The 14,976-nt window shown below is 43.5% G+C and overlaps 1 protein-coding gene across 1 annotated transcript in view; it reads left to right on the forward strand.

Annotated features, from left to right (window-relative positions):
• Window positions 1–14,976, forward strand: part of LOC127630073 (membrane-associated phosphatidylinositol transfer protein 3-like) — a 223,637-nt gene that overhangs the window by 29,031 nt on the left and 179,630 nt on the right. The window contains 1 exon segment of the mRNA XM_052107484.1: window positions 3,989–4,084. Within this exon segment, the coding sequence (XP_051963444.1) occupies window positions 3,989–4,084 (96 nt within the window).

Genomic DNA, 14,976 nt, shown 5'->3' on the forward strand with positions numbered 1-14,976 from the left:
GTAAGGTGGAAATTCCGACTCTTCGAGTTGAATGGGACAATTCATGAACCACCACAGTAACAACGATATGGAGCATTGCGGCTTTCCCCACAAGAGTGAGCGAACACACAAGGGTATGTGGCAGTGGACGCACCATGCCGAAGAAGCGCAAAAAGATGCAAAAGTTTAATTCACAAGTCTAATTATTTATTCCATGTGACTCATGTCTTGTTCTGAAGGCTTACAATGAGGCTTGGTGAGACACAATTTATTTATTACTTATTGAAAATCTCACACACAGAAGAGCAATGGTCTGTGAAGATTTTTACAAAATAATAAATTAGAGTTCAGTTTGTTTCTCACCAAACCTTATAGTAGCTATGCCTTCAGAACAAAGCATGAGTCTAATGGAATAATATATTAGACTTCTGAATTATAATTTTGCGTCTTTTTGGAGCTATTTTTAATAAATTGTTGTATTTTATCCCTTTTTACCCTTTTACTTACCATTGAGAGCGAGAACCCCTAATCACGACCACGAGGAGGCTACCCCATGTCACTCTACCCTCCCAATCAACCGTGCCAATTTGGTTGCTTAGGAGACCTGGCTGGATTCGAACTCGCGACTCCAGGGGTGGTCAGCATCAATATGTGTCTTTTTGAAGCTTGAAGAGGTGGTCACCATACACTGCCATTGTATGACATCACTGAGCACAACGTTTTATCAAAAAAGGAAAGAAAGTCATGTGGGTTTAAAACAACACAGGGTGAATAAATGAGGATTGACTTCATTTTTGGGTGAAAGTTTTGTGAAATTAACATTTTATTTTAATCAAATATTATGAAATTTCTCTAAAAGATTACACTTGGATTTTTCTTTGTTGGTTAAAATTTGCTTGGTGCTGTGTGTTTGTTTAATTTTTAAGCCAAATGAATTCAGCAGTGAGCTTCCTATGCCTGGCTGGGTGAATCACAGGCTTTTTATTACTTATAATGGACAATGATTTAACACCTCGAGAAAAGAGGCAATTGGCTAAGCTATAAAGGGTCAACAATCCCCCTTGCCATATGGTCAGTCACAATGCTGCAGATCCATATTTACTGAATCATGAAACACTTAATATGATTGGGAAAGGATACATTTTGTTTGACTTGCACTGATTCGAAATTTGCGTTATTGCTGCTATCTGTCATTAGATTAGAAATTTATTAACTTTAGATTTAAACAGCAAGAGCCCCAATTATTATTGGAAAATGTTGTTCCAAAAGTCCTCAAAATGCAATCACAGATTATTGTGACTATGCTTTGTGAGCATTTCATTGGTTGGCAATAACATTGTGATTTTATGCCTACTGTAATAATGAGTTGTGCAAAATTGGGAAATGTATAGTAGCTGTCATATTTGGCTGCTGGGGGATTCAGCATGTATACAGAAAGAATAAAGTTCTCTTAGATTTTCGTTGTTTGTTCCATACTGTCTTGATTCTGTCTGCTTTCCAGCCACAAGAGCTAGTTACACCATCTACCTCACTAACAAAAAACAGAGTTGACGGGTGTCTCTAAATCTCTCAAGAATTTGTGTTAGTTGAATTTCCTAGAAAGGATTTTTGCATAGATCGCGCTTGAGAGACATCAAAGTGTTTTTCAACACCATCATGCTGGTACATAAATTACAGAGTTCCCACTGTCATGGAAAAGCTGGTAATATCAGGAAATGTTAAAGCTGATGCATGTAATCTTGTTGTTTCAGTGTTCATGCTGCCTTAAAAATTTTCATTTTTCAGCTTAAGATGGAAATTTGTTTAAACAGATCATAAAGTTGACCTAAATGTACCTTACTTGTTAAATGAGCATACTGTCTTTTGAAGTAAAATGGACTATCTCAAACTCAGTATTCGAGTTCTGGTCATTTTATCATGAATTAATAATATTGATAACCACAAAAACAGTCAGGGCCACTCCATTGTCTTAGGTGAAAAAGACTGCCATTTGGTGGCAAATGGCAACTCATTGATAAGAGACCAGCATCTGATCTATTTATCATATACAGATGAAAGATTCTCTGTTAGACACACATGGGCCTCAACACTTTACACACAAATCACATTGATGGTGACAATCAACAAACATATAATTAAGTAAATATATGGTCTTTGAATTATTGCTACATGACAAATTACTGAAAGTGACAGTAAAAATAAAAGCAGCAAACTGTAAAATTCAAAGACAGCAACACTGCAATTAGCATAATTTAGTGAAGCTACAGTGCATGCTGGGAATCTGAATAAGTGAGCATGATTCGATAACCTATCACACTGTAAGCCTGAACAATTTCATTTAATGTAAATATTTTATGGAATCTCTTTGCCCTATAAAAGTAAAATTTGATCTTACAAATGTGTATCTTAAAATAACTTTGACTCAAGTTACACTGATATAAAAATATACATTTTATAAAGTCTTGTTGACTACAGATAAAACAACTGACAAACTTGTTTGATTTTAGTGATGTGGTCTTGACCTGTTTTGTTCAAATAAAACATAATTAGTTAACTGTATATTTTGTGAAGTACACAGTACAACCTTTGCCTCTTAGTGCACAAGCATCATGCAGAGCTAATGCAGCATGTGATATATAGTTAGGGAGGCACATACACCTTAACACTTGACACAAACTTCAGTAATGGTGATAATCAACAAACATCATAAAGTAAAAAAAATGTGGTCTGAACATCACCACCCAACTATTAACTTACAGTAATGACAAAAACAACAACAAAAACACAGATATAATCATCAATAAATAAGCCTGTAATGCCAACCATAAAAATGTATTTATGCCGCAATGCATGCTGGGAGCTGGCAAATCAGCAACATTGTTCAATATTAAATAGTTTATTCAGACAGTTGTCTAGTTTGGACAACATTTAGGGTGATATTGTTTGTCTAACATGTGTTTAGATACAAAATAATTTACATTTCATAGTATTGAATGTCTTGCAATAAATGATGCGAAGTTACCTGGCTTCGAATTAAGTTGATTCAATGTGTTTTTGAGTTAAGGTGACAAATATGTGTGTTAATTCAGCTAAAGGATACAAATAGATACAATGAAAGCTTAACTTGTAAAGTTGACTTGAACGTTGTTAGTTGTGTCAACTCAAAAAAGCAGTTTAATATAATATAAAAAATATTGAGTTCAGTCCAGGGCAGTTACTCTTAACTCTAAATTTTAAGTTATGATAACCAAAAGTCAAAATCATTTTTTACAGTGCCATTTGTAGGTGTATCAAAACATTCCTCTGTTTGTTTGGGCAGCCAGCCCAGTCCGACACACCAACATTGGCTTGACTATCTGAAATATCTGTGTAACCGTGTGTATAACTAGTGGAAGACAGGAAATGTTTTCAAATGTGCTTTAAAACCGTGATTATTTTAGCAATTTCGTTTGCTGATGTTAATGGCACAGAAATGACATCAGCATTAAAAGGTGGATTTCCAAGCTTGGAAAAACTCATGAAAAATGAATAAAATCTTAAAAATGGATGTTAAAGTCATGTAAACGTTATACTGCATATAATTTTTCTAGCTATGATCAGCTCTAAAATATTTAATAAGCTACCAATTGCGCTTTGTGATTGCAATCCCTAAAAGATGTTCCTCACACAGAAATCTTGAGTGACTAGAAAAGTAATGGAAATTCAAAAGGTGTGGGAACCTTGTACACTAAGATTGTCTATGCAAACATTACCGTAAGTATGAAGCAGACGCTTATTTAGATTCCCTGGACATCCTTTTTATCACTTTGATTTCCATGTTAGCCAGTCTTAATTAAAAAACATGCTTTCAATTAATTCCCGACTGATCTATTCCAATGGATGTCTTCAGTGTTGTAGCATTGAATAATGCTGTCACTATGCATGTCTAATTAATTAGTCACACAATGCTCAGTAATTGCATCACTTGTGACCTTTGGTTTGATCATATCTTTTCGTGTTATCCCCATAGCGAACCTTCGCAAGCTCAGCTCTTCTCACTGGCGCATGCAGAAAATCGCCCAGGAATCTGTTGACAGCTCAGATGATGAGTTTTTTGATGCCCGTGGTAAGTGTCACAAATCTTCCACCTTTGTTATAACCTGATGGCTTCAGCTCTTCAACATCTGTACTCTACTCTCTTCACTCTCTCTCTCTCTCTCTCTCTCTCTCTTTCTCTTTTTTATGTCCATTATCTGCTGTCAAATACAGGTGCCATACGCTATTACCGATGTATGCTTCTGAAATATACAGTGAAACAGTATATTACTTGCATGGAATAAACTTGAAGGCCTATTTCATTAAATCAAAAGCAAATGCAAAACGTCTAGGTTACGTATGTAACCTCAGTTCCCCGATGGAGGGAACGAGACGTTGTGTCAGAGAACGACACTAGGGGTCTCTCTTGAGCGCCGATATTCACCTCTGTACTATGAAAAAAGGCCAATGAGAGTTGGCAGCCAGTATTTGCATGTCCCGCCCCCGGACATACGGGTATTTAAGCGGCGCAAATACGGGAGTTCATTCAGGAATTTTCTGAGGAGCCGGAAATGGTCCGGCCACAACAGGGGCTCGGCTCAGCGACGTGGCAAGGGGGACACAACGTCTCGTTCCCTCCATCGGGGAACTGAGGTTACATACGTAACCTAGACGTTCCCCTTCTGTCGCTCTCTTACGTTGTGTCAGAGAACGACACTAGGGGTCCGCTTAAAAAGCACCATGCGCTGAGCCGTGTACGTGATCCGCTGATACAGGAGCGAGCAGGTATTCCTACGTGCAGAACGACCAACTGTATCAGGCCGCACGTACCCTTCCCCAATGCCCCATTTAAGCCATCAGGATTCCTTATCTTTACCCTGGAGGGGGGAACAAGGTGACGGCCGCCAACATGGGAACGGGCCAGCCTGGCTGGGCCTCTTTTCTCTCTATGTTTCTCGCATAGAGCAACTACGGCCGGGGCCCTTACACGCATTGAGGGAAGGGGGTCTTAGCCCTTATTAGGGCGGAGAAGACCCTGCGGAGGCCACACCTACCTGGGAGGGAGGCAAATTTTGAGTGGCAAATACATCGCATGGCCTATACTTAGGTCTTATGCGGAACAGTAGTGCGGTGGTAGATCCAGCCTCGCAGAGGGGGAAGCATACAGCACGGCACCCGAGGCAGCTGTAACTGCCTAAGGGAAACACGGAGTCAACTCTCGTGAGGGGACAGAACCGTGGTTTTACATACAGGGGAGTCCGAACAGGAGGCCTTACCTGTGGGGCCCCTATACCAGTACAGGGTAGCTAGTGGTACCCGCAGTGGTTTGGGTCGGCGAGTTCCTCCAGCAGAACTGCGACCCGCGAGGGCTAGGGAGGAGCCAACCAGTGTCCCAAGCCTGGGATCTCCTGGGAAGAAGGCGCACTGTTTCCCCTGGTTAGGGGGAAGGGTGCTGGGTGCAAGCGATCCACCCGGTCAGATCGTCGGCGTGCCACCGAGTTCTACGGGCTCGGTACCTGAGAGAACACGGGACGAAACTGACTCAACTCGGAGATTGTAGAATCTCGCAAAAGTGTTAGGTGTTGCCCAGCCGGCAGCTCTACAAATGTCTGCTAGGGCAGTGCCCCTAGCCAGTACCCATGAGGACGCGACACTCCTTGTGGAGTGGGCTCGGACCCACAAAGGGGGGGGGCACGGCCTGGGTGTGATAAGCCAAGGAAATGGCGTCGACAACCCAGTGGGCGAGTCTCTGCTTGGAGACAGCATTCCCTTTCTGCTGTCCCCAAAGCAGACGAAGAGCTGCTCAGAGCGTCTGGCTTGCTCTGTGTGCGGTCCAGGTAAATACGTAAGGCACGTACTGGACACAGCAGTGAAAGGGCTGGGTCTGCCTCCTCCCGGGGCAGCTTGCAGGTTCACCACCTGAACCCTGAAGGGTGTGGTAGGAACCTTGGGCACGTAGCCCGGTCGCGGTCTTAGGATCACGAAGTGTCTGCCGGACCGAACTCCAGGCAGGCGTCGCTAACAGAGAACGCATGCAGGTCCCCGACCCTCTTGATGGAAGCGAGCGCGATCAGCAGGGCGGTCTTGAGAGAGAGGGCCCTGAGTCCAACTGAGTCAAGCGGCTCGAAGGGGGGTCTCCGGAGTCCCATCAGGACGACCGAGAGATCCCAGGAGGGAAATAGGTTTGGCCGGGAGGGAATCATCCTCCGGGCACCTTTTAGGAACCTGACGATTAAGTCGTGCTTGCCAAGAGACTTGCCGTCTACCGTGTCATGGTGGGCCGCGATAGCAGCGACATACACCTTGAGGGTGGAGGGGGACAGCCTCCTCTCCAGCCTCTCCTGAAGAAACACGAGCACTGACCTAACTGCACACTTCTGCGGGTCTTCGGCTCGGGAAGAACACCAGTTCACGAACAGACGCCACTTCAGGGCGTAAAGATGCCTGGTCGAAGGGGCTCTGGCTTGGTTAATAGTGTCTATGACGGCTAAAGGTAGGCCGGCTAGACCCTCCGCGTCCCGTCCAGGGACCAGACGTGGAGTTTCCAGAGGTCTGGGCGCGGGTGCCAGAGCGTGCCCCGTCCCTGAGAAAGAAGGTCCTTCCTCAGGGAATTCGCCAGGGAGGGGCTGTCATAAGGAGCGTGAGATCCGAAAACCACGTCCGGTTGGGCCAGTAGGGGGCCACCAGAGTGACTTGCTCCTTGTCCTCCCTGACCTTGCATAGCACCTGTGCAAGAAGGCTCACTGGGGAAAAGCGTGCTTGCGCAGCCCCACGGGCCAGCTGTGTGCCAGAGCATCTGTCCCCAGGGGAGCCTCTATGAGGGCATACCAGAGTGGACAGTGGGAGGTTTCCTGGGAGGCGAACAGGTCTACCTGGGCCTTGCCGAACCTGTCCCAAATCAGCTGGACCGATTGGGGGTGGAGCCTCCACTCTCCGCCAGGCAAGGTTTGTCTTGACAGCGCGTCCGCTATCACATTGAGGTTGCCGGGGATGTGAGTGGCGCGCAGCGACTCCAGTCGCTGCTGACTCCAAAGGAGGAGACGACGGGCGAGCTGTGACATGTGGGGGGAGCGTACTCCGCCTTGGCGGTTTATGTAAGTCACCACCGTGGTGCTGTCTGTCCTGACCAGGACATGTTTGCCACGAAACATCGGAAGAAAAGTGCCCTGGCCCGGTGGACTTGCAGGAGGGGGCCATGGCGTGCAGGGGGGAGCGGTCAGGGACCGTTCTACCACCGAGGGTAGCGAGAGCGGAGGAGCGAGGAAGCTGGGCTTGCTCAGCTCGTCATGCACATCCGGGAAGGGTCCCAGGGGGGCGCGGCTGTGAGCGGCGCACATGCCCGCGGAACCAATTACCCGGGGAAGCATAGCGGACCTTCGTGCGTCAGGCTCAGACTGGGCGGGGACCCGAAGGTGGCGGCCCAGGCGAGTTATCCGCCTCCGGCGCCGCTGTTACGCTCTCCGATGCAGCGGTGATGTCATCATCCAATGCCAGGGAGCTCGAGGGACCGGACGGCAGGCCGTTAAGCCGGCCGCACTAATCCAGAGCTCGCGGGAAGCCGGCAAGCGTGCCAGGGAGGCGGGAGGTTTCGAGGGGATTTACCCGGCGAAAGCGTCCCGTTATTCTCCCCAGATCGTTCTTCATCGCCCGCGGCGCCTGCCTCAATCCCGTAGGAAGGAGGCGAGGTGCGGAGGGCGGCTGAAGTGGCTCTCTCTCACTACAAGAGAAAGCAGGGATCGCAACGCTGCCGCGGTTATGTTCTCGCACTGAAAACATAACCCATTGGAGAGAATGCTCATCCCGAGCTCGGACGGAAACAAGCAAGCGTGCGGGGGAGGCGGGGGTTTCGAGGGGTTCACCCGACCAAAACGGAGCCCGTCCTTGCCCCCAGATCGTTTTCATCGCCACGGCGCCTGCCTCAATCCCGTAGGAAGGAGGCGAGGCGCGGCTGAAGCGGTTTTTCTCACTACAAGAAAAAGCCTACGACCGCAATGCTGTCATGGTTATGCACTCGCACTGAGAACATAGACCATTCATAAAAACGCTGCCTGCGTGTAATCGCAACCCAGGAATGCAAGGCAGTTTTTATGACCGTCAGAGGTGGGGAGAATCACCGCATCCAGAAACTACACAGAGGCGGAAAACCGTCTTTAAAAAGACGCGTCCTGAGAAGGACGTTCAACGCCGCTGTGTTTTGCTCTTTTAGAGGAAATTACTCTTTTAAATAAAATCACTCTTTTATGAATGAAAGACTCGTGAGAGATCTTTCTTATCTGCAACTGTCGATGCGCTCAGGGGCAGGAAGTGCACAGCCGTGCAAACAGGAGAAAGCCGCTGTTGTGCGCCGTAGAATCCAACAGCATGCAGCAGAGGATAGCAGGAACTCGGTGTGTAATACGCAGCAGTCTGCAAACACGACCATCGGCTCCGAAGAAATTTTCTGAATGAACTCCCGTATTTGCGCCGCTTAAATACCCGTATGTCCGGGGGCGGGACATGCAAATACTGGCTGCCAACTCTCATTGGCCTTTTTTCATAGTACAGAGGTGAATATCGGCGCTCAAGAGAGACCCCTAGTGTCGTTCTCTGACACAACGTAAGAGAGCGACAGAAGGGGAATTGTGGCTTTCATTTATTGTAGATTGTTGTGATGTGGCATGATTGCTGTTATGATTGAACAGTGTAGTCACAACTGTCCTCCTGACAATTAGGAAGTACCAAAAGCCTTGATTGCAAGTGTTAGACCATTAATGTGCCGTTGTCTTTGAGTAGGGACCAAATAACAAGAAGTATTTCCAGTCAGTATGATGAAAACTGGCAGCCGTATTTGCTTGTCAGATAGTAAGACTCCTTGCACCGGCAGGCCAAGGAAAATAGCTTAAGATTTCCCTTTTCTGCAAAATGCCATCCTTACACAAAATCCTCAGTCGAAATTGGCTGAGCTTTACTTTACCATCCCTCAGCAATATACCAATCTCTATCCATAGGCAGCATTTACATTTAGCTGACGCCTTTATCCAAAGTGACTTGCAGTGAATAGGGACAGTCTCACTGGAGCAATCTGAGGATAAGTGTCTTGCTCAAGGGTTCATGGATCAGCCCTTGTGGGGTTGTTTGTTAACCACTTGGCTAAAGTGGCTTAAATGGTGACTGTATTTTTTTTTTTTTGTAGGATGTGTTAATGGATCAACAACCTTGTTGGCCTCAACCAATCTGATTTTAGGTTATGGTTTAGGGCAGCATTTCTTAAACTATGGGTCCCGACACAAATTTGGTTGCAAAGCCATACATGTTGGGCCGCAGCTTTTTTTATTCTTTCAGCTGTTTTTCACAATATCATTTGATTTTGAAGCATGCACTCTCACTGCGATATCATTTGAGGAGAATGCACTGTCAGGTGCTGAGGAGATGCGGCCAAAGGGTCATTCAGCTTGACATTTTTCATGACACTGCTTTTACTGTGTAACTAGCCAAACAGATAGATGACAAGTTCCTCGATAAATATGATTTTTTTGTTTTATATAAATCTTTAGAAACAACAAGGAGCACCAACAATGCGTTACGTGGGCAAGTTCAAAGTAATGAGTCGCTCTAAGATGACATATCATGCGATAGCTTCGAAAATTCCATCAGAACAAGACGAAAATAAGTTTTACTTAAGAATTGATGTAGTGATGAAGATAAGCAGAAATACGTGAATGTTTTCTACGAAAGTGTTGCTTACAAACAATCACTCTTAAATAAATAGAAAGACTTCAGTATGATGAATAAGGGTCAGCTTGACACTCATTTATTGATCTTTTCTGTTGTGTTGAATCTATTATCCACAAATGAAACTACCTGGGTAAACATAGTTTCTGCCAAAATATCATAATTACTGAAATTATTGTTACCAGGCCTACTACAAAACGTGGTATCACCTTCAAACTGTGTAAAAAGCTTTCAGCTTTTTCCTAATATGCTGTTTGTCCTCCTGCCGAGGCATGGACTCTACAAGATCCCTGAAGGTGTCCTATGGTATCTGGCACCAAGACATTAACAGCAGATCCTTCAAGTCCCTGAAGTTGCGAGGTAGAGCCACCGTGGATTGGATTTGGAATCAGAGTGGTATCGGAATGAGATCTGCAGGTTTGAGGCGGGCAACACCTTGAACTCTTCATAATGTTCCTCAAACCATTCCCGAACAATGTGCAGTGTGGCAGGGCGCATTATCCTGTGAATGACTGCCATCAGGGAATACTATTGCCATGAAGGGGTGTACCTTGTCTACAACGATGTTTAGGTAGGTGGCACATGTCAAACTGACATCCACATTAATGGCCGGACCCAATGTTTCCCAGCAGAGCATTGCCCAGGGCATCAAACTTCCTCCCCTTGCTTATCATCTTCCCACAGTGCATCCTGGTGCCATCACTTCCCCAGGTAAATGGCACACACAGACATGGGCCTCCACGTGATGTAAAAGAAGACGGCACTCATCGGACCAGACAACCTTCTTTTACTGCTCCAAGGTCCAGTTCTGACACATGCATGCCAATTAGGCACATTAGATGGTGGACAGGGGTCATCATGGCGTCTACACAGCCCCATATGCAGCAGGGTATGATGTACTGTGTGTTGTAACACATTCCTCCCATAGTCATCATTATAATGTTCTGTTACTTGTGCCACAGTAGACCATCTGTCGGTAAAGACCAGACGGGATAGCCTCCATTGTCCTTGTGCATCGATTAGCCTTGGCCGCCCAACACCCTGTCACCAGTTTGTGGTTTGTCCCTCCTCAGACCACTGTCGGTAGTGTAGTGATTGAAGGCAGAAAAACAATCAAGAGAATGATGCAGAGATCCACACCAGAAATTCCTCAGAGCCATAAATGAGCTAAAATTCGCATCTGGCTAACGTTAACTGCTTAAAAAAAAAAAAAGAAGTTAGATCTGTTGAAGCAACACAAAACCCCTCAAATTATTGATTATCACATGACTTAAAGGCCAGCTTCTGAAGAATCCCCCATGGTTGCCATGGAAATCTAAGACATTCTTTGTTTTTGTATATAACCAATTTGCAACACTTAAAATTAAACTGATAAGGGAGTATGAGACATTTCCGTTGGACGCCGGACCGTCATGTGCTAAAAACTCTATCTCAGACAAGAGAGCTTGAACAGACTTTCTTTGAAATTATCCCATTGAACTGTCTTTAGCTGGAGACAAACTAATGCTTTTCTCGTCTCTCCAAATGCACAAAACAAACTTTCCTATTTTATAATGCATTTGCATATATTATTAACTTTTACACAATCACATTGTACCATTATCTTACACTGCACAATGCACAGTCTATTTTTCTATACCAAAAATGGAAAAATGTATCTTACACAAATGATTAGGACTTATGTACTTACTGATAATCAAGTTATGGAGGACTTACTTCTGTTATAACTGACAACGTTTTGATCTGTAATCATTTATAGTCAGTTACAAAATATATGAAATTTGGTGTATATGAGATCAATAATTCAGGCCCAGAGCTTTTATGAAAAGTTATTTTATGCCACTCTTTTCTTGATCATGATATTAAAATGCATGATAAAACATTGCCCTTTTTCGAGTGGGAAACTGGAAAGACTTGAGAACAATGCTCATAAATCACTTTTAAAAAAGGAGGGAAAGAGGTGACCATGTGACATAGCAAAATACATTTTGATTGGCTCAGACACCTTAGGGGTGCTGCCAACCTCAACTAAAAATGTCCCTGCTTCGAACAACAGTGTTCTTCTCCCCTCTGGAAAAGTTCCAGCAAGATGAGTTCTCATGTACTCATGCACCGATCTGATACCTGGATCGGTATCAGCTCCGATATTGAAGCTTTTAGACGGATTGGGTATCGGTCTGACGAGCCCGATCCATATTCGATACTGTGTGTTATTCATGTCTGTTACTGTCAAGCTAAAAAAATAAATAAAAGAACCATAAAAACACAATTAAAGTAGTTCATATGACTTCTGCATTTTATTCAAAGACACTTGAAGACGTGCAATAGCTCTGTGAATCACAAAAGGCTGTTTAATTAGTAAATATATAAAATGCACGCACAGCTCCAGCTCGTCAGTTAATGACGCTGCTCTGTTTACACACACACACACACACACACACACACACACACACACACACACACACACACACACACACACACACACACACACACACACACACACACGTTGTGTTTTCATGTTTTATGGGGACTTTCCATAGACATAATGGTTTTTATACTGTACAAACTTTATATTCTATCCCCTAAACCTAACCCTACCCCTAAACCTAACCCTCACAGAAAACTTTCTGCATTTTTACATTTTCAAAAAACATAATTTAGTATGATTTATAAGCTGTTTTCCTCATGGGGACCGACAAAATGTCCCCACAAGGTCAAAAATTTCGGGTTTTACTATCCTTATGGGGACATTTGGTCCCCACAAAGTGATAAATACATGCTCACACACACACACACACACACACACACACACACACACACACACACACACACACGTAGTGTTTACCTGTTTTATGGGGACTTTCCATAGACATAATGGTTTTTATACTGTACAAACTTTATAGTCTATCCCCTAAACCTAACCCTACCCCTAAACCTAACCCTCACAGAAAACTTTCTGCATTTTTACATTTTCCAAAAACATAATTTAGTATGATTTATAAGCTGTTTTCCTCATGGGGACCGACAAAATGTCCCCACAAGGTCAAAATTTTCGGGTTTTACTATCCTTATGGGGACATTTGGTCCCCACAAAGTGATAAATCCACGCTCTCACACACACACACACACACACACACACACACACACACACACACACACACACACACACACACACACACACACACACATACTCATGGCTATTTTTAGCCTTCGTGTGGTGTGCAATATTTGAGCACTACTCACGAACAACTGCTACTCACGAACAAGATGCTCAATAGTTCGGTTCACTTATATGCATTTAGAACGGCACCGGATGAGCATTTTTCCAGAGTTTGAATAAGAAGCGAATTAAACTGCTCTGAACTTGCCTACAAATAGACACAGTTACAGGACTTCCTGAAGAGTTCAGAATGTCAAAATAAAAGCGTGAGTGTTTAAAAGTTAAAGGTAAAAGTGCATGATTGAGATCTATTACTATATATTACTATTACTGTTAATTTTGCTGCTACATTATCCAGTATACTAGTTAATAACAAAGTTTTTCTTAATAAGCTATACATTTATATTGAAATTATGTGTAGTTAGAGGTTTGTGTTTCTTTACATATAAAGAGTACTCCCAATTAGTTCCACATAATAATCTAAAGATATTCTAAACTGATTATGCAAAAAATACTGAGATTTCCAATATTGGTGCATCCCTAAATGAGAGCAATATTGGTAATATTTAAGAGTTAACAAATATGTCACATCAACTCAGCGCTGGCAGAGGAGAATTGGAATTCTTTCCAGTATTCCCCGGAGTTAATCATAATTCCTTTCTTGAGCTAAATTCCATAAATTAGGGATGCTCTGATCGATCGGCCACCATTATTCATTTTCTATGACTAGATCGGTGATCGGTAATTTTACCGATCACATAAACCGATTACTTGTGTCGCAAAAGACGTGTGAACTCTTTTGAGACATCAGCTGTGAAACGGTCCTTATTATCGTTCATGGCGGCAATGTCAAATTTTCTGGTATGGGGCCTGAGGAGTTGGTCTCCAAGTTCAACTTGTCATGTTCTGGCATCTTAAACACTGTGGCTCCGTTAAAACTTAGGAAGAAAAAAGTCAAGGCTCCGCCCTGGTTGAAGAGCAATACCCGTGCTCTTAGGCAGGAGTGCAGGAAGACTGAGCGAAAGTGGCTTAAAGATAAATTACAAGTGTCCTATAAAATTTTGAGAGACTGTTTGATTAAATTTCAAAGAGCAGTTAAATTAGCCAGATCAAGCTATTTTTCTAATATCATTTCAAAGAACTGTCATAATTCTAAAGTTAGTTTTTCTACCATTACATATTTTCTTCATCCAGCCGCCCTTACTCCCATCTCCCCTTCGGTGGACACATGTGAGCAGTTTTTAAAATGATTTACTGTTAAAATTGCTGGTATACGCTCACGGATATTACCTGCTTGTAATGATCCTGTTACCTATACAGTTCCACAAAATATGTTGACCTGTTTTGTTCCTGTGTCCCTGTCTCAACTCAATTGCACATATGAAGCCTACTGGTTCTATGTGTGATGCTATTCCATCCACTTTGTTTAAGGAGGTGGTGGACTCAATTGGTCCAAGTGTGTTATCGATTGTCAACAGTAGCCTGACCACTGATATTGTTCCCAGCTGCTTCCAGCATGCTGTTATTCAGCCTCTTCTTAAGAAATCAAACCTTGATTCATCTGATATAAACAGCTTTGGACCTATATCAAAATGATCCTTTATGTCAAACATATTAGAGAAGACTGTGCTTGTACAATTAAATTATTTTTTAGCTATCAATAATTTGCTCGATACATTTCAGTCAGGTTTCAGAGCTAGTCATAGTACAGAGTCAGCTCTGTTGAGAGTTTTAAATGATATTTTATTAGGTGTGGATTCTGGTAGTCCTGTTGGTCTTCTGCTTCTGGATCTCAGTGCCGCTTTTGATACGGTCGATCATGACATTCTTATCAAATGCCTAAGAGACCAGGTTGGTCTTCAAGGGTTAGCCTTGGATTGGGTCTCTTCAAATCTGAAGGGTAGAAAAATGTCAGTCAGTTTAGAGAACTGTTCTTCATCAGTTGTTCCTTTGACATGTGGGGTCCCTCAGGGCTCCATTTTGTGACCTGTTTTATTCTCCCTCTACATGCTTCCGTTAGGAAAGATCTTTGATAAGCATGGCATACACTACCATCTGTATGCTGATGACTCTCAACTTTACTTTCCTATTAAACATGGGAAGCACCCCTG

Source organism: Xyrauchen texanus, chromosome 36, assembly GCF_025860055.1.
Source record: "Xyrauchen texanus isolate HMW12.3.18 chromosome 36, RBS_HiC_50CHRs, whole genome shotgun sequence".
Classification (NCBI taxonomy): domain Eukaryota; kingdom Metazoa; phylum Chordata; class Actinopteri; order Cypriniformes; family Catostomidae; genus Xyrauchen; species Xyrauchen texanus.